This window comes from Chiloscyllium plagiosum, unplaced genomic scaffold (assembly GCF_037043375.1).
Source record: "Chiloscyllium plagiosum isolate Xiang-an unplaced genomic scaffold, Cpla_swu_hap1 HiC_scaffold_1, whole genome shotgun sequence".
Classification (NCBI taxonomy): Eukaryota; Metazoa; Chordata; class Chondrichthyes; order Orectolobiformes; family Hemiscylliidae; genus Chiloscyllium; species Chiloscyllium plagiosum.
Window position 1 is genome coordinate 150,380,528 of NW_028270139.1, and position 21,267 is coordinate 150,401,794.

The following is a 21,267-nucleotide window of genomic DNA, read 5'->3' on the forward strand; positions in this document are numbered from 1 at the left end:
TTTCATCACCAGTTTCTCAAAGACAAATGGGATGGTGAAAAAATGCTGACCTTGCCAATGGCACCCACTTCAAATGAACAAGATAAGAAATGCTTTTACCTATTGCTATAATGCTCCATATGATGCTATCATAGCTATTATACTTGTACCTAATGCTAATAATGACCGACTGGTATTAGCACTAGACTATTAATCCAGAGACTCAGATAATATTAGATTAGATTACCTACAGTGTGGAAACAGGCCCTTCGGCCCAACCAGTCCACACTGACCCTCCGAAGAGTAACCCACCCAGACCCACTTCCCTCTGACTAATGCACCTAACACTATGGACAATTTACCATGGCCAATTCACGATGAAGGGCTTTTGCCCGAAACGTCGATTTTACTGCTCATCGGATGCTGGCTGAACTGCTGTGCTTTTCCAGCACCATTCTAATCTAGACCCACGGCCAATTCACCTGATCTGCACATCTTTGGACAGTGGGAGGAAACCAAAGCACCCAGAGGAAACCCACACAGACACTGGGAGAATGTGCAAACTCCACAGAGACAGTTGCCCGAGGCTGGAATCGAACTTGGGACCCTGGTGCTGTGAGGCAGCAGTGCTAACCACTGAGCCACCATGCCACCCCTATTCTGGGGGACCTGGCTTTGAATCCTCCAATGGCAGATGGTGGAATTTGAATTCAAATTTGAAAAAAAATGGAATTAATGATGACCATAAAACCATCGCCATTTGTCTGGAAAAACTCATCTGATTGACTAACGTCCCTTAGGGAAGGATAGTGCTGTCCTTCGCTGGTCTGGTCAACATGTGACTCCAAAGTGATTTGCTCTTAATGCGCTCTGGACAATAATAGATGAGCAATAAATCCTGGCTTAGCCAATGACACACGCATCCCAAGAACGCTTAATGAAAAATGATCTCTTAATATGTAAGACAAGTTAAGGCTGTTGATTAGGCTCAACAATGATCTGTACTTTACCAACCATAGTTAGACTGGACTACATTATTTTGATTTGACAAATTTCCATTCTGTATGTTTCCATTGATTGTTCTTTGCTACTGTTACAGTGCCCCATGGGGGTTTGTGTAATCCATTAAAGTTCATTATTTTAAGAGTAGAAAGAAGGATTGATGGCCGCACTATGCCTTAATCACCGAGATCCCAATAAAACAGTTATAAAAGAATGTGAATTCCATTATGTATTACTGTGGTCCTGCGATAAAGACATCATTAGCAAAATAAGCACTGTTGCTAGTTGTTGTGGGAACACTGTGGTGAGCCATCTTCTTGAACAATTGCAATTCTTAATATTCTTTGCATGTGTGATGTGAGTGTAATGCACTTGACTATTTTCAGGTCCTTGCAGGGACCAGTTAAGCGTCAACCCCATGAGTGTGGGGCATGAGTCATACATCAGTCATACAATGGACAATGATAAGCTTTCTTCCCTCAAAGGACATTGGTAAACTGACTGGATTCATTGGCTATCCAAGACTAATACCTGACTTTTCAGTCCTACTTTAGTATCTTTTTCGGTTCAATTACACACAGACCTCTGTCAGACCATGTTGAAGTCTTATAGACAAAGTGCAGGAATAGGCCATTTGGCCCCTTAAACCTGCCAAGCCATTTAATAAAATCATGGCTGATCTGGTTATGTCCTCTATCCTACCTTTCCTTCTAATAACATTTGACTTCTATGTTAACCAAGAATCTATGTATTTCTGCTGTAAACCTATCCAATAACCTTGCCTCCAGCATTATCAGGTGAAGACAATTTAAAGATTCACAAGACGCTGAGAGAGAATAAAATGTCCTTTCATCTCCAAATTAAAGAGGAAACCCGTTATTTTTGAACTGTTTCCCTAAATTCTAGTTCTCTCACCAAGGGAAACATTTCAACATTCACCATGTCACACCCCCTCAAGATCTTTACCTCACATCACACCACTCAATCTTCTAAACTCCAATGGATACAATCCCAATGTTCCACCATTAAATAAGGAGACCGAGACTTCACATAGTATTCCAGGTATGGCCTCAATGTCTTGTATAAATGCAACAAGCCTAATTTTATATTCTATACCTCTTGCAAAAAGATAACATTCTAAATGCCAGCATTGTTGCATCTGCATATTAATGTTCTCCAATCTCAACCCAGAAGAAATAGGAACAGGAGTAGGTCAAATGGCCCCTTGATCCTGTTCCACCGTTCAGTAGGATAATGGCTGATCTGACATTCCTCATGTCCACTTTCCTTTCCTTTCCTCGTAACCCTTCGTTCCCTTACTGATTAAGAATCTATCTATCTCAGTCTTAAATATACACAGGGACTCTGCCCCCACAGGTCTCTATGACAGAGAGTTTCCAAAGACTCACAACCCTCTGAGGGAAGAAATTCCTCCTCTTCTCATGATTTGGAGACGCCGGTGTTGGACTGGGGTGTACAAAGTTAAAAATCACACAACACCAGGTTGTAGTCCAACAGGTTTAATTGGAAGCACTAGCTTTCGGAGCACTGCTCAACCACCTGATGAAGGAGTGGCGCTCCGAAAGCTAGTGCTTCCAATTAAACCTGTTTGGCTATAACCTGGTGTTGTGTGATTTTTAACTCCTCATCTCAGATTAAATTGGCACCCCTTTATTCCGAGAGTATCCCATCAGGGGAAGCATCCTCTCAGCATTTACCCTGCCAAGTCTTTTAAGAATCCTAATGTTTAAATGAGATCACCCTCTTTTCTTTCTAAACTCCAGTGAGTAAAACTCCTGCTTAACCTTTGTGCATAAGGCAATCCTTCGACACCAGGGACCATCGTAGTGCACCTTTTGTGACTCATGTACCAAGACTGACAGATACCTCTGCACCTCAGTATTCTGCCAATTCTGTCAGGCAGTTATCAGTCTTTGAAACTCCTCACCACACCGGATTGTGGGGGCAGAGTCCTTGAAGACTGAGATAGATAGATTATCTTTCACAAATGCATGTTGACTCTGCCTGATTATTTCTTTTTGTTAATGCAAGAAAACACAAAGTAAATTAAAATCACCCATGATGACCACCATACCTTTCTCCCCATTATTACCTCCCATATACCCCATCTTACAATGTGACCACTGCTACAGGGGTATATAAACCATTGCCAAAAATGATTTATTAATTCCAATATTTCTCAGCTCTACCTAAACTGATCTCGATCTCTGGAACTAAGGTCATCTCTCTCTGCTGTTCTATTGTCACTTTTACTTACAGAGCTACCCTCTATATTTTCCGAGCTTTCTGTCCTTTCTAAATGTTATATATCCTTGAATATTCAGGTTTTAGTCTACATTATCTTGCAGTCATGCCTTTGCAATAGCTTTCAGATCATATATATTTATTTCCATTTGTGCCATGAGCATTCAGATACAGAGGCTTCAGTTCTGTCTTTTTTTCCTTTTTCTGTAACCCCTAGCTTTATCTGCTGGGGCTGTCTAATGATTGTGCATTCTATTCCTTCCTGTCACACTCTGATATTATTTCCCTTTTTGCTTCCTTGCTTTCTCATCTTGTTTTCTCAATTTATCACACTGATGTTCCTGCTGGTTTACCTTTTGGCCATCTTCCTCCTTCACAGCCTGCATCAGGTCATCTTTGATTCCCTTCGTGCAGTGTTCACAGGTACAGTCAAAGTAATAGTGTTTTTTAAGCTGGCTGCGCCTCTCTGCACTTAATTTCAGGAAATCCACATATGATACCGTCAGTTCCTCTCCCGCCTTGATTTTCTGGATTGCCCGAAGTTCAATTCTGTTGACAAGAAAGGTCATTTTTTACAAGGGTGAAATAAGGAAAGCTATTACAGTCATGCCCCAAGACCTGATTATCTGCCTGTTGGCTCTATGTTGCAGGCTGTTAGCACAAAATCATAATATGGGCATTTGCATTATTTAATTGCCATGCTGCGTATTCTGACACCGAGTTTATAATATTGTTGCAAGTGCAAAGTTTGTAAAATTGCTATGTTTCGGGACTGTGTCATTAATATAGGAGAAAGTAAAGGAGGTTGTGTGAGCTGTTCTGATATTGGCCTAACAGCAGAGCTGGCTAACATGGCTGAGAAAGATTGAGGAAGACCTTAGTTATTTTGCTGGAAAGGACATGTAAGGTGTTCCCATGTGAGGACAGTGGCAGCAGAATCTGTGTTGACTTGGTTAGACCACTAGCCTCCAAAGTCCCATGAAGGTGTTGAGACTATCAAGAGGATACCAATACACTTTATTGCCAAGATGGAATGCGTTAGTGTCTAATTAGCATTTCCACCCGGACTCAAGGAATGAAACCATCGATGGGGTTTTTTCGAGGGAAAGAGTTTCTAAGATATCGCTGAAGCTGATATAATTAGTCTGCCAAGATTCATGAGAGAGAATGAGCAACTAGAGGCATGGTTCATTGCCAGTGAGAGATCATGCTTGGAGTGAAAAGACTAAATTCATGAGGATTTGAAATGAGATTCAACCTTTCACCTACTCTAACACTAGAGAGACAATCGCGTAGAATCTGGAAATGTTCTGGGGTTAATGGTTATTAAGTAGGGGAAAGGAAAGAATGGAAATCAACTCTTGGGAGCTAAGAGTCATTGTAGTTCAGGAAAGTTAAATTGCTGTGTTTGGCATAGAGTGAAAGATAACTGTGAAGTGGGATTTTCTAGTTGTGCTAAAAGTAGAAGAGGAAACTTCTGTTCTATAGTTAAATTGATAAGTTACCTATGAAACAGCATGTAATCAATAATGCTTTAGTTTGCTTGTTATAGTAAAAGACTTAACATGAGGAGTATAGGTAGGGTTAATGGTAGTTGTTTTGTCTTTGGATGGGGGTTTTCAAGACGAGGGGACACATTTTTAAGGTGAGAGGAGAGAGATTTTAAAAAGTAATGAGGGGCAAATTCTTTACACAGAGGGTGGTTCATATATGAAACAAACTTCCTGAGGAAATGGTGGACATGGAATTAATTACAACATTTAAAAGATATTTGGATAAGTACATGAATAGGAAAGGTTTTAGATTAGATGAGATTCCCTACAGTATGGAAACAAGCCCTTTAGCCGAACAAGTCCCACACCAACCCTCTGAAGAGTAACCCAGCCACACCCATTCCCCTCCCCTGTATTTACCCCTAACACTATGGGCAATTTAGCATGGCCAATTCATCTAACCTGCACATCTTTGAACTATGGGAGAAAACCAGAGCACTGGGAGGAAGCCCATGCAGACACGGGGAGAATGTGCAAACTCCACACAGAGAGTTACCCAAAGCAGGAATTGAACCTGGGTCCCTGGCGCTGTGAGGTAGCAGTGCTAACCACTGAGCCACCGTGCAGGGATTTGAGCCATGAACAGGAAGGTGGGACTTGTTTAGTTTGGGATTATAGTCGGCATAGACTGTTTGGACCAAAGGGTCTGGTTCCATGCTGTATGACACTGACTCTACATCACTTCTTCAACTATCAAGTGAAAATTCTATTATTTTTAAAAAGTTAATGGTCTCTAAGGAACACATTTCTTAAGATAACAAGCACAACAATTTTAAATGGAAGGGTTAAATTTTCAACACAATTTGTGGGATTTTATATTTTGAAAATTTCAGGTGAATTTGACTGCAGGGTTTTTTCAGAAGAGTCTTCACCCATGTTCAAATTGAAAGTGTGACTGTCGCGCAATTTCAAACTTTTGTAAAATGATACTTTTACGCTTGAAACTTTGGTTCATTTTGAGACGAGGCATTATCCTGTTCTATATACTTTCCAACCGGAAACAATCATTTTACTGTCTAGCCGTTGCTGACAAGTTGGTACACTCAAATATTTAATCTGATCTGTCATTGGGATATGTTTAGTTAAAAATCACACAATACCAAGTTATAGTCCAACAGGTTTATGTGAAAGTACTAGCTTTTGGAGTAGCGCTCTGAAAGCTAGTACTTCCAAATTAATGTTGGACTATAACTTAATGTTGTGTGATTTTTAACTTTGTCCACCATAGTCCAACACCGACATCTCCACCTATTGGAGTATATGCACTCTGCGTGTAATTAAATACGGGCTTTCAATGGATCAGGGAAAGAAAGTTTGGGGGTCAAAGACACAATAGTTATCAAAGTATATAACCATGATGGAAGAGATAAGTGTTCGACGCTTGCGTTTATATAGAGACTTCCGCGACCTTATGACATCACCATGCGCATTACATCCAGTGACGTGCTTCTGATATCTAATCCTTGATGTTATGAAGGAGATGCAGCAGCCAATTTACACACAGTAACATGCCAAAAAAAAACATTGAAGTGATCATGCATTTTAGATGTGTTTTGAGGCTTGAATATTGGACAGCTTATCAGTCTCTGGAAAATAGTTCCAGATCTTTTCCACCTGCCTTAATGCCACACTGCAGAGTCAGCCTACACTTCTTGTTCCAGTCTCACATGGGGATTTCAGCCACAGCTGACTCTGGGTTGAATCTACAGTATTTGTTTGTGGGACTGTACTGATTATAAGCATCCCTGTGTAAAATTAGTTGTGTCTATCTGAACCCAAACGGAGCACCAAACAGGGCCAAGCATATTCAGTTAGACAGCCATTCAGGGAAATAAGATTGATCGGATGCTTTTAATCATTTTACTGGTTGAAAGGGTGGTGGAAGCGTATTTGATAATAAATTTCAATGGATAATAAGTTAAATACTTGAAGAGAATAAAAATCCAAGACTATGGGGAAAATGGAAAGTGAAGAAAAATAGATAGTTCCACCAAAGAGCTGGGACCGACGCAATGAACTCTTCTAATTCAGTGCTCTTCTGAAATTCAATTTTAGGTGCTTTGATGCTACGAACAGACAGTGCTTTATTCAACAAAGCATGACTTTAGACAGCACCTTTAAATAAGAAAATATCCCATGAAGCCTTGTTTCCTTTGTTCATTCACAGTATGTATCTTAGAAGCCCTACAGTGTGAAAGCAGGCCATTCAGCCTACACCAATCCTCCAAAGAGCATCCCACACAGACCCACCCACCCCATCCCCGAGTACTATAGGAAATTTAGCCTGACCTATGGGCAATCCACTTAACCTGCACATCTTTGGACAGTGGGAGGAAATTAGAGCAACTGAAGGGTCCCACGCAGCCACAGGAGAATGTCTGTCAGTTTGCACAGTCACTCAAATGTGGAATCAAACCCAAATCCCTGGAGCTGTGAGGCAGAGTGCTAACCACTGAGCCACCAAGCCATTCTATTCCTGGATATAGTTCAGATCTGAACTGAAAAAGTCACAATTAGTCAATGTTTCCCAGGTCTGATTGGCTTCACCTTTGAAGGATTGGTAACATTCCAACGTTTCATCAGATACTCAAAAAGGAGGCCAATGAATGCAGTTTTCAGGTTTCCACAGTAAATGTGCTGCTTCCTGGGCAATTGTCAGCTTTAAGTGGTGGAAATTTCCATTATAAATACATTGTTCAACCTTTCCTTTCATTGATGATTTGGAAAATAATAGTTAATTCATTTTCTTTTTTAAAATTGCTTATAGCATAAGAAGAGTTAGCCAATGGCACCATGCCAAGTTACTTAAGCAGCTTGCATTTATGCTAAAAAATCTTTATGAATCAATAGGAAGGTTCTACGCATTATTCCTATGTACCCACAAGCAGAGGTGGAAACAATTCAGACAGATTCACTCTGGGGGCTACATTTGGTTGGTGTTGACCTCCATTGGTCTATCCCCCCTAATTAATTCTTCCTGTGAATTGGCTGGTCTGAACTGATTTCTTTGGGTCTCGAGTAGATTTCTTTCTCAGATCCTGATGTGGAACTCAACTTCAATCCTTCATGTGATGGTAGCCAGCAATCCCAAAATAATGATGTGGAGATGCTGGTGTTGGACTGGAGTGGACAAAGTCAGAAGTCACATGACACCCAAAAAATGTTCGCACCTGCTCCAAACTGTGGAGCATCTGCCTAGATTACATGCACAAGTTCTACTTGCGTTGCTTTTAAGATTAAGAGACCCTGTCTTTGTGGTGCAGCTTTTGTGGATCATGCCATGTACCATTGCATATATGATGCCATCTGCATGCTGGCACAAACAACCAGTGACCAAGATATGTACATGTGGTTCAGCATGAAGTCTTGTTAACAAATTGGACATCTGCCAGTGGTGAAGAGTGGGTGAATGGGTGAGATATTGTGGTTTGATTTGACAACCTGGATGTAACAATTCATTTATTTTTACACAGACAAATAGAAGTCACCGTGGACCAGTCAGTTAGCATTTAGAAGTGAAAGATAAGTTAATTTTAAACAAAAACAGAAATTGCTGGAAAAGCTCAGCAGGTCTGGCAGCATCTGTGGAGAGAAATCAGAGTTAATGTTTGTTCAGAACTGAAGAAGTTCTGAAGAAGAGTCACTCGACCTGAAACATTAACTCTGGTTTCTCTCTCCCGATGCTGCCAGACCTGCTGAGCTTTTCCAGCAATTTCTGTTTTAGTTTCTGATTTACAGCATCCACAGTTCTTTCAGCTTTTATTTAGGTTAAATTTAAACCAGTTGATTTCTTTCATAATGAGGTTCAATCCAACATAGAAATATAAAGTGCTGAGAATACGTAATAGTCAATATCTGAACTAGAAAGATTGGAGTTAAAATGTATTTTAATAGCATTGACATCGCACTTTCTCGCCTGATTTTTTTGTTACCACAGACATTTACAACAGGCCATTGTATTTGTGCTAGAACAAACGAAAATGGACTACACAACACTTTCCTATCTGAAGAGGGAGGATTGGCTCAACTTGGCCTTTATTCACTACAATTCAGAAGGATGAAAGGGGATCTGAAACATTCTAACAGGATTGGACAAGCTAAATGCAGGAAGGATGGTTTCCTTGGTTGGGGAGTCTAGAACCAGTGGACAGTCTCAGGATACAGGATAGGCCAATTAGGACTAAGAATGAGGAAACAGTCTCTTCATTCGAAGAGCAGTGAACCTGGGAAATGTTCGGCTATGACAAGACTGTGGATGCCAAGTCAGTAAATATATTCAAGAATTAGCTAAATTTTTAGATTTCAAAGCCATTAGAGGGTAGGGTGGGAAAGCGGGAATATGACTTTGAGATAGAGCATCAGCCATGAGCATATTGAATGATGGAGCAGGCTCAAAGGGCTGAATGGCCTACTACTACTCCTAGTTTCCATGTTTCTCCTTCATGACCTGCCACGTCCTCTGCTTGATATTTTCCCACTTTCACATACAATCCCTAATGCTCTAAAACATTTCCAAATACAAACCAACCATTTCTTTCTCTAACCATGTCACCCGAGGGAATAGTCCAATTCACTCAAACAAATCCTCTATAAATGTTTTCAACCTTTATTTGAATTCCTCTTAGCTTTCTCTGTTTCCTGTGTCAGGGAGTAATTGATCAAACATTTTAATGCTCTTTTTCTGAACCCATCGCTATAACCCTTTCCACCACTGAAATCCATCAATCGTTACCTTAAACAAACGCAAAGACTGAGCTGTTGAGCAGCTATTGAGGGAAATAAGATGAATCCAACTTCCACAGCCCTCTGTGGGAAACAAATGACTTCTTTTCATCTCAGACCTAATTAGCACTGCCCCCACCCCCTTTGTGCCCCCTGGTTTTAGACTGTAAACCATGGGAAACACCTTACCTGCAGCTACAATGGGTATCCTTTTAACTATCCTGTAGGTTTCAATTAGATCACCTTTCATTCTTCGAAACTGTAAGGAACCCAGAGTTAGTTAGCCCAATGTATCGTCGTAGAACAGTCCCACCATCCAGGTAACAAGTATGGTTTACCATTATTACATTCCCTCATTTGCAGTAGCATCTTTCCTGAGGTAAGGAGAGCAAACTGTACAGAGTACTCGAAGTGCGACCTAACAGATCTCCTATACAATTGAAGCAAGGCGTCACTGCTCTTGTACCCGGGTCCACTGACAACAGTGGGAAACACTCCATGCAGCTTCATGTTAACCCTCAGTGATTTATTGACAAGAACACCTTTGCACATCTCCATTTTCTAATCTCTCACCATTTAAGAAATTCAATCAATCAATTCTCCTGTTCTTATGTTCACCAGCACATACCACTGGGTGTAACCCTGTGATTACTGCTCTTGAGCTCCTGCTTTTTAATTTCCTCCATAACTCCCTGAAATCTGCCTTCAGGACCTCATCCCTCTTCCTACATATGTCATTAGCATGAGTATGGACTGTAACGTCTGGCTGATGCCCCACCTTTAGAGAATAGTCCTGTAGCCACTCTGTGACACCCATGACCCTGGCACCAAGAAAGCAACGTATATGGAGTCACATGTGCTGCAACAGAAACACCTGACTGATCCTCCATCTGTAGAATCTCCTCTAACTCTTCTTCCTCCTCCCTTGGACAGCTGAGTCACCCATGGTGCCAGGGCTTGGCTCTGACTGCACTCTCCTGTTTCCAAAATGGCACGCCAATTAGCAAATATGTTGAATTCAGGAAACTCCTGCACTACTTGACAGTTGCTTAGACTGCCTGGTCTCTGTGCCTTTGCATTTTTTAATCTGAGGCGTGACCACCTCCCTATAAATGCTTTCCACATAGTCATCTATCGCGTGAATTTACAACAACTATGGATCAAATTCTGAAACCCAGATCTCAAGTTTGAGCAGCTGGTGAACTTCCTGCAGATATTTCTCTGGGACAGATCACATATCCAAGACTTGTCAGATATCTCAAGATGTACACTCCACTTGACCCTTTTGACCTGCCATCCTGTAACTCTAAGTAAAATTTGTTATCCTGAGAATAAGTACAGACGTATTATGAAAACCTATCAAGCTATTTCTCAGAAAGAAAGAGAGAAAAACCTTCTGGTGACTTAAACGCAAACTAAATACACAACTTTCCCTTTAAAGGTTGGAAGTGCTGAAGACCAACTCTCCAATCAATAGTTATCCCCACACTCACCCTGCTGTTGGTTTCTGTGCAGGAAGACCTCTTCAGTGATGCTTTATTTCCTTTCCTATGCATCTCTCACCTCTGAAGACTTCATTTCTTTGCAGTAACTTTTAATTAAAGCATCTCTTTCTTCCTCTGCCCTAAATTCCCATTTTGCTCCAAATTTCCAGTTACTCTGTTTCAGTCTCACTCTGGCAAAGTCGCCTTTTCTCTGGCCATGAGGCCGACTCTCAGTAAGGAAATAAATCTATTGTACATCCTTGCTAATATCTTCCATCTTTCCTATGGCATAATGTTAATCACCTTCTGACTTTTTTTTTGGAGAGTCTGGATGATTTGTATAAATGAATAGCATCTTTATATTTTCGTTTTGCATGATAACAAAGGGCCCATCTTGGCTACAACCCACAGAGGAGCACTCAGGTAGAGTTCTGCTTCATGGTTTACAGGGAACATTGGTTTGGTGCTTACAATTGGACAATATAGTCCAGCTGAGCTCTAACCAGTATTTTATAAAGGAAACACTTTATTGCTTTTGCACTCTCATCAATTAAAGTGTCCTATCCCTGAAATCGTCCTTTGGGTCTATGTCCAGTAACCTCTCAAACCTAATGCTTTTAGATAACGATTGCACACACCACCTACCAGTTCATCTCAAAACCACTCACCATCCAGACCTGGAAGGCAGCTCACCACCAACTTCTCAAATGCAATTGCAGTTGGGTCCTGTACCCAACATGAAGAGTCAATGAGAGTGATCTAGACTTGAAACGTTAGCTTATTCTCTCCCCATAGATGCTGCCTGACCCGTTGTGAACTCCAGCACATTTTGTTACCAACATTAACCTTTGTCTCTACTTCAGTTGCTTACTGTCCTGCTGTCCACAATCACCATTTGTAATTATACCATTCTGAGAACTGTTGCCATTCTCTTTTCCTTTGACCTGTACAGATTCATCTTTATCACATGCTCATTCTTTGTTACTTTATTGGCAGAATTTATTGGAAGGATTAAGCTCAGGAGGAATGGGAATTTGTTTTATTACATCTCTTAGACAGTGAATATTGTGTAGAGTTAATGCCATACAGGAAGAGGAAGAAAAAACACTGATGTCAATAGCAACATCAAAACCCACCTCATCTGTGTGTGAAACATTGAATAAACTGCAGAGCGACTGAAAAACAAAATAAAAAGCTACATTTCACAACCAAAACAGAATTAAAGAAATCACACTCAGCAACACTTAATAATTGGCTTTTAACATACTAATCCACTCCAAAACAAGAGGGATTATCAAATAACGTTTGACATCCAGCAACATAAAGCAATATAGAAAAGGTAACTAACTACATTGTCAAGGAAATGATAGAGAGAGAGAGAGAGAGAGAGAGAGAAGAATGGATTTAGGAGGAGAACTTAAGAGTTTTGGGCTATGCAATCGAACACACAGCCACCAGGAATGAAGCAGTTAAAATCGGGATGTACATGAAAGGAATGAGGAGATCTAGGGGGTGGGGGTGTTGATGGGGTCAAGGAGGTTATGGGATAGAAAGGTATTTGGAAACAAAGTTAAGAATTTTATAAATGGAGTCCTGTCAACAGGAGAGCCACTGTCAGTCAGTAGGCAAAGAGAAACAAATTAAAGAATAGGTTTTGGATGAATTTAGGTTTATCGAGCATGGAAGTTGGATGATGGACCAGGAAAGTGTCAGAATGGTAAACATCAATACACTAATCAATTTGAGCTATGAATATGTGAATGAGGATCATTTCTGATATGGAAAGTGAGATCATTTTATCTTCTCTCCAAAATCTCCCCCATTGTGTCATCTACCTAATGTTTAATGTTAATTATAACCTTATTTCTTTATTTTTCTACTTATTCTATGAAAGTCTGTGATGTTTAGCTTTTTAACTTTGTTTCTCTGTTTTACCACTTTATACCTCAGCTTTTGTTTTGTCCCTGTGAACCTTGGTATCTAAGATGGTGCTGTGTGTGGCGACATTATACACTTTTCACTGTACTTCTGTACTTGAGTACACATGACAATAAAATCTAAACCTAAACCTACCTTGTCTCCACACAATGGTGGCTGGCCTAACTGCATTTTTTTGGTTACCAGCTTGCTACCCAGGTCCAGCAACAAGGTAATGAGTACTGCAGAGTGTTCCCATTTCACCTCAGGAATAAATAGTCCTGTTAGTATATAAAACTTGGGCTTAATTATGAGCCCACAGTCCAGCACTCAAACACAACTGAGCTAGCAAACTATTTCCTGCAATCCCAGTAACAAGGAGAAGTAGTTTTATCCCCTGGGAGCTCAAAGTAAACATTTTGGGAACTGAAAGACTTTCTGTCCCTGCCCTTTTTGCGAATTTCCAAATTCCCTTGATGACTGTCCCATGGAATGAGAGAAGGTGATTTAATTTACCAGGCAATCAGGATAATCTGATGTAGGTAAATGAACAGAGAGTGGCACAGGACCAGAACAAGAACAGCCCCAATTACTCATTGACTTCCATTTGTTGAGGTCAGCTACAGCATCAGCATAGGATCCAGAATAGGATCTCAGCATTCCCCACAATTATCATGTGACCCTTTCGGGAAATTGTTGAATGTAAACTTCAGGCTAGGATAAGGACAATTGTCTTGGTTATGTCTGGAGTTTAGTTGGAATACTGAGCCTCCAGACATTGGGTAGGAAGTTACATTTTGGGGGAGCATAGTTATTTGTTCTGGGTCATAACTCATTATGGTGAGAACTATAGCCTAGTATTAACAATCAGGTTTCATCCAAGTGTATCCATAGCTTCTAGGCTCTGGAGGACTCAATAAGACCAACACTATTAGGGGCCTGATGTTGCGAATAACATCTGGACACAACCAAGACATTCTGTAACCAATAACATTCCCATCCAGCATCTTCAACAGGGCCTGCCAAACCCACAACCTCTAAGGTAAAAACAATGACTACAGATGCTGGAAACCAGACTGCTGTGCTCTTCCAGCACCATTGATCCAGAAACCCACAACCTCTACCAACCACTTAGATCAAAAAGGACAATGCATTCATGGGAACACTACCAACCAGCTCCCATGTGAGACTGATTTAGAAATTCATTGTTGTTTCCTCACTGTGATGTGATAATGTGGATCAAGGGACTTGAGGATCCCCTGTGAATCCCTCACATTGCACTCAATCAGAGCTAGCAGGACATGTATCTATGTACATGTGCATGTGTGTGTGTGTGTATCTGTGTCTCTGTGTGTGTATGCATGTGTCTTTTATGTGTGCGTGTGTAAGAGGGAGAGAAGCAGGCATGTCACACTAGTTGCATGTGGGCCTCGTAAAGCAGAACCCAAAGGACAATCAGTTTCCAATTCATTGAGGTCCCATCGTTATACCAGTGGAATGTCTACACTTCTGCAGCATTTTATAGAAGGGAGAGAGGCCATGTATATAAAATATATAGCACCGTGATATCCCAAAGTTCATTGAAATAATTTTGAAATGTAGTCACTGTTGTAATGTAGAAGACACAACAGATACCTGTATACATGAAGCTCCCACACAGAGTGACTGCAATTCATTCAGCATAATAACTAGATGCTATCTTTTCAGTAAATTGAGGGATAAATATTAACCACAACAATAGGGATAATATCACATGATATTATTCTAAATAGTGCATGCATTCTCTTCTGATCATCTCTGAGAGTAGACAGTTGAGACCTTGGTTCAGCATTTCATCTGAATGAGAAATACCCTCAGTGCCAGCCTGGATTACGTGCTGCACATTGTGGAGGAGGCCTTGAGCCCATTAACGTCACTGTCAGAGGCAAGAGTGGTACCTGCTGAACTGAGCATCTGGTGGGCTCTGAATTTAACCATTTGCTTATAATGTACTATCTTCTATAACTTTGATGGAGATGTGTTAAGTTAGGGTTATTGAGAGTGATGAAAGCAAGCCAGTTAGAAGGAGTTAAGGTACTGATCAGTCTTGATTTAATTGAATGTCATAGATGGCTCAAGGGTGAATCAGTGGCTGAGTAGTTGTCCTGTATTGTTTGGAATTCATTAACTATGATATGCTAAGGCCAAGTTAAAATATAGTACAGAAACAACACATTTATATCAGTATAATTCATATTACACTTGACTCACCAATTTGTTTTCAGATGGATTCCACCTTCCCCAAAAATAATAATGCTCATGCAACTATGTTTAACCCTTTATTCTAATTATCATTTTTTGTACTCACTTGCCATTGTTCAGTATAACTGTGCAATTTGGCCAGCAATCATGATTTACAAGACAGAGGTTTGGAAATAATCCAACTCCCACAGCTTGCAATCCGCGTTGGTCACTGATGGTAAAGCCATTGCAGTTTATCTGGAGAATTAAAAACATGAGCTGTTAAATCCTGTGTTAAAAGTGGCGTTAAATTCTCTTTCTAAATTATTGATCACATTTCTCCCTCTTTAAAGAAAATCTTGCATTTACATAGCAACGTTCAAGACCTCAAGGCATTCCCAAAGCATGTTGCAACCAATTAAGTAGTTTTGTAGCACAACAAGGACAGAGAACATGGCAACAAATTTGTAGAAAGCAAGTTCTTCTCATATTGTGTAGAGCCACATGATCTGTTTTGTGTGAGTAAACAATCTATTTTGGCCAAACACAAGGGAGAGCTTAATACAAACTTGGAAAATGCTGGAGGAACTCAGCAGATCTGGCAGTATCTGTGGAGAAAGAGAGGTGCATGTTTTGTGTCTTATATGACTCTTCCAATTGGGCACACTGGGGTTGGGGAAGAATGTAAGAAAAATGGAGAACTGGCATTGTGTGGTCAAATGCTGAAATTGTGAATTAATTACTGAGTCCTAGAGACTGTGAAGGGACCAAGTAGAAAATTAAGATTTATTGGAACACTCTAGCAGATCCGAGAAATATTAGCATGAGAGCAAAGGTGGTTTATTGAAATGCTAAATAAATGGGAGGTCATCCCTACACAGAGTGGAGGTATTCTGCAAAGTGGTCACCCAGTCTTCATTTAGTCTCCCCAGTGGAAAGAAGACTGTATTATACAGTAGATTAGATTGAAAGAAGAGGCAAGTAAAATGCTGCTTCACCTAGAAGGTGTGTTTGTGTCCTCGGACAGTGAGGATGGACAATGTGAATGGGCAAGTTTCCACCCTATGCAAGGATATAGGAAGATGCCATGGGGGAGTAAAGAAGTGTTAGGTGGACTTCAAAATCCCCCAACCCAGAGTAGGTTTCACTTCCTTGCCACTCATAGGCTTCCTTCAAATGTTCAACATGGAGGAGCACAGAGTCAACAGCCAAAGGAGGATTACATCATAATCAGTAGGAGGTTTCCTAGCTCATGTTTAACCTGAAGCAAGAGAGCTCCAGAGTCAATATTGAGAACATCCAGGGTGACTCCCTCCAACAATATAACACTGTGCTGGGTCTGTCTGCTGGTGGGACAGGATATATCCAGGGCTGGTGGTGTCAGAGAGCTTGTCTGTAAGGTGTAATTCTGTAAGTATAATTATTACTTGACTAGTCTTTGGGACAACTATCCAAATTGTGGGACTAGCCGCAAATGTTAATAAGCGGGACGTTGCAGGGCTGTTTTGGTCTTATTGTTGTTTCTGGTGCCCAGGTCGATACCAGGAGATCCATTGGCGTAATTCCTTTTCTCCCTTCTAATGGTTGATACAATTGAGTAGCTCGTTCAGCCATTTTTAAAATTCATTTGAGGGACTTGGGTGTCACTGGCTGGCCAGCATTTATTGCCCATCCCTATTTGCCCTTGAGAAGGTGGTGGAGAGCTGCCTTCTTGAATCACTGCAGTCCACTTGCTGTGGGTTGACCCACAATGCCGGTAGGAATGGAATTCCAGGATTTTGACACAACGACTTGTCTTTTACAGTTCCAAGGTCAATGCCGGTGCTCTGTCTGGTTTCAGTTCTTTGTTGCGACTTTCTAGTGATTGATACAACTGAGTGGCTTGCTCGGCCATTCCAGAGGGCAATTGAAAGTCAACCACATTGTTGTGGCTCTGGAGTCACATGTAGGCCAGACCAGGTAAGGATGGCAGATTTCCTTCCCTAAAGGACATGAATTTTTCTGACAATTGTCAATGGTTTCATGGTCATAAGTCGACCCTTAACTCCACATTTTTTAAAAATTGAATTCAAATTCTACCATTTGCTGTGGTGGGATTCAAACCCCGGTCCCCAGAACATTATTCTGGGTTAATAGTCTAGCGATAATACCAGCAGGCCATTGCCTCCCCCTTTATTTCAAAGGGCAGGTAACAGTCTACTACATTGCTGTGGGTCTGGAGTCACAAGTAAGCCAGACCGGGTAAGGAAATTAAATCACCTTCCCTAAAAGATGTTAATGAACCAGATGGGTATTTGTGACAATTTTGTTACGGTCACCTTTGTATGTTTTGTGATTGGACTAATTTTGATCCCTCTCTCAGTTTATGGTGAAGCTCCAGGGCTGAGAACAAACTGATTTGTCACAGATGCCTACTATAGTCAAAGACTTTTACAGCCACACCATTCGCACAGAATTTATTTAGCATCTAAATTAAAACTTTGATATGCATTAGTTATGGTGTATCCTGCAGTGGTATGGAGCAGGAGCTGGAAGATCAGTTAGGTTGGATAGGTTTCTCTCAGCTGGTACAGACACAATGATCTAGTGGATTGCTAAAATGTAAGGGTGAGTATTTTCAAGGGCAGATTCTGGGCCCTAAAGACCATCGATTGAAGCCTAATCATTAAGTGATCCAACAGTGAGAGCATAAGTCTTCCTGTTTCAGTTCTGGTGGGGTGGGAAGTGTGGGGGGACTTTATCATGGGATGGATTCCAGGAGTCAGAGACAAGGGCGGGGGTTGGGCTTGATTTTCAAGTGGAGACCCCTCAGTACCTATCCCTGCCGATCAGGCAAGTAGCCCTAATTTTCCTGACCAGCCACTTTTCAGGGAATGCAAGTAGTCGTTCTGGTGGTGACTTGAAGTCCTTAAGTGGTCATTAATTCACCTCTTCAGGCCCCCGATTATTGGCAGGCCAAGACAGTTTCCAATAGACCTTTTCACCCAGTGCTTAACTGCTGAAGTGGCCAAAATGGATATCTTTCTAAAAATAACTCACTCCATTATTCATCCTTGTCATACCTCAAGGGAGGGGAAAATTCAGCCAAATGTGCTAAATAATGTCCGTCTGTGCCAAGAATTGTCAATGTTTCTTAAGTACAATGACAAAGATGTTTTCAAAATATTAAGAAACTTTTGTATTATTTCAAACATGTGAGTTACATTCCTTTAACTTTCATATCGAAGTCATCAGGATTCGTAAAATAGCATTCCTCTGTAAAATTAGCATTGCAGCTGGTTTGGTTATGGCCACAAGTTGATGCTAGGATAATCAACTTCATATCAGGTAATTGGTGAATATGTTATAAGGCTGAGGAAGATAGCTTCCTGATTGACAGGAGAGTCAAAGGGCAAAGGAGATAGACAGGAAGATGGAGTTAAAGGCCTTAATCAGATCTAATGGCAGAGCAGGCTCATGTGTGGATGGTCTAATCATGCTCCTGTATATTAGTGTATGAAGTGATGTAAAATACTAGTGCACTGTACTGATGTCACAGACTCCAGGAAATTCTGAGGCCACATGACTGTATGCACTGAAGCAGAACTGGGATCAGTTCCTAACAAGGGGTCCTAACCTAAATTCCCAACAGCCTCATTCCCAATCTCATATCAGATTTCTAGTTCAATCTCCTAAACCAGACACAGTGGTCTCTATGTGAGATTTCCTCTTGTGAAATTTTACTGCTCCTCGGATGCTGCCTGAACTGCTGTGCTTTTCCAGCACCACTCTAACCCAAACTCTTGTGAAATTGTACCAATCTGTGCTGCGGGGTAATCCCACGGGAAACTCTTTCAGGTCCTCTTCCAAGACTGAATTATTCCATCACCACCTCCAGGTGGCGCAAAGAGCACATTTGTACAAAGAGAAGGGCAAAGTCATTCAGAAGTGTTGGAATGCAGCAGCTAACTCAAAGCCAGTGAAACACATTCACTTCCTCGTTTACATTACCTAATTATTGATCCAATACATTATTCCCAATTTCTTTCATAAATTCTTCATAATACCTGAGAGCAATTACTCCACTTTTGCCTATATCCTATATATAGTACCCCAGTGTATCCTCCACGTTTTCTGAGTATCAAGGGTACTTGCAGACCATCCTAAAATTCAGTGCCTGTATGTCCTTGAAATTACACCCACCCACACCACCACCACTACCATCACCACCCTGGATATTCCGAAGACCCATTCCAACATGTGATATAGCTTGAACTGCCTGACTGCCAAACTTTCGCACTATTTTCTCCAAAGCATTTTTCGCTGAATCTAGTCTGCTGCATTCGCTGCTCACAATGTGGTTTCCTCTCCCCTCTGCTTCGATCCCTTATCCTGAGGAATTATATCTAACTCCTTCTTGAAATCATTCACTATTTTGGCCTCAATGTTTTGGGGTCTGCAGCACAGAATTCCACTGGCTCGCCACTCTCTGGGTGAAGACATTTTTCCTTATTTCAATCCTTAGTCTGTCATCTCTGGTTCTGAGTTCCCCAGTCAGTGGGAACATCCTTCCTACATTTAACGTGTGGAGTCCTGTTCAAACTTTATCGGTTTCTGTGAGATCTCCCCCTCTTTCTTTTAACTCCAGTGAATACAGTGTTAACTGACCCAGCCTCTTTTCTACGTCAGTCATACCATCTCAGGATTTGGAGATGCCGGTGTTGGACTGGGGTGTGAGCTGAAAAATGTGTTGCTGGAAAAGCGCAGCAGGTCAGGCAGCATCCAAGGAGCAGGAGAATCGACGTTTCGAGCATGAGCCCTTCTTCAGGAATGAGGAGAGTGTGCCAAGCAGGCTAAGATAAAAGGTAGGGAGGAGGGACTTGGGGGAGGGGTGTTGGGAATGCGAGAGGTGGAAGGAGGTTAAGGTGAGGGTGATAGGCCGGAAAGAAGATTGCAGGACTCGAGCCACGTTCTCAAACAGACTTGCCCCTGACCTGCTGCGCTTTTCCAGCAACACATTTTTCAGCTCTGATCTCCAGCATCTGCAGTCCTCACTTTCTCCTTGGACTGGGGTGTACAAACTTAAAAACCACACAACACCGGGTTGTAGTCCAACAGGTTTATTTGGAAGCACTAACCTTTGGAGCACCACTCCTTCATCAGGTGGTTGTGGAGGGCTCAATTGTAAAACACAGAACTTTTGCTATAAATTCTGTGTTTTACAATTGTATCCTCCACAACCACCTGATGAAGGAGTGTCGCTCCGAAAGCTAGTGTGCTTCCAATTAAACCTGTTGGACTATAACCTGGTGTTGCGTTATTTTTAACTTTATGCCATCTCAGGAATCAGTCTGGTAAATCTTATCAACTTTGCGCAGCATAATACACACGTGACACCTATCACTGAAAGTCATTTTTAGCAGTAACTTTGTTTAACAAGTTGCAGTCACAGTTTCCACACAGCTTACCATTCCAAATATATGGGATATGGATTGACTGTCAAAGCGCTGATCGTTTGAGCGCCAATACTTGTGCAAAACTTCAACGTCTGACATGAGCTGCCTCTTCTCTTCCTCACTCAGGTCATCCACGTGGTCCTGGAGATCCGCAAGGGATGAGAGACGGTCTTCAGAAACATTGTCTCCCTCTCTCGCCACTCGCCACAGAATACGGGAAGCCAGCCTGAAAGCAACGCCAAAATATCGAGTCATTTCTCCAGCAGAGAATGCTGAGAGGGGATCTAATTGTGGTGTACAAAGTTCTGAGCAGTATAAACAAGGTACAGAGAATAGGACTTCTCCCCTTCATAAGGGGCACAGTTTTAAGATAAGGAGTTGGAAGTTCAGAGGGGATTTGAGGAAAGACTTCTACATCCAGAGGGTTGTGGATATTTGGAACTCACTGCCGAAGAGACTGAAACCCTCAAGGCATTTAAGAACTATGTAGATGAGCATTTCAAATGCCATTGAATACAAGGTTATGGCCAAGTATTGGGAAATGTAATTAGAATTGATGCATGTTTGATCACCAAGGAGATGGAAAATTATTGGGAATCTGATGGAAAATAGAATTGAGGTTAATCTTACTGAATAGTCTCAGTTAAAAATCACACAACACTTGGTTATAGGTTATAGTCCAATATGTAA

The 21,267-nt window shown here is 41.3% G+C and overlaps 1 protein-coding gene across 2 annotated transcripts in view; it reads right to left on the reverse strand.

Moving 5' to 3' along the window:
* LOC122552518 (histone-lysine N-methyltransferase Smyd1-like) overlaps positions 1-21,267 on the reverse strand; it is a 68,686-nt gene that overhangs the window by 15,671 nt on the left and 31,748 nt on the right. The window contains exons 3-6 of one of the 2 annotated variants that reach the window (XM_043695237.2): positions 20,590-20,803; positions 15,270-15,400; positions 12,142-12,180; positions 3,600-3,795 (exon numbers count right to left, since the gene is read on the reverse strand). In XM_043695237.2, the coding sequence (XP_043551172.2) occupies positions 3,600-3,795; positions 12,142-12,180; positions 15,270-15,400; positions 20,590-20,803 (580 nt within the window). The remainder of the gene's footprint in view (positions 1-3,599; positions 3,796-12,141; positions 12,181-15,269; positions 15,401-20,589; positions 20,804-21,267) is intronic. The other variant, XM_043695319.2, reaches the window with a different exon arrangement.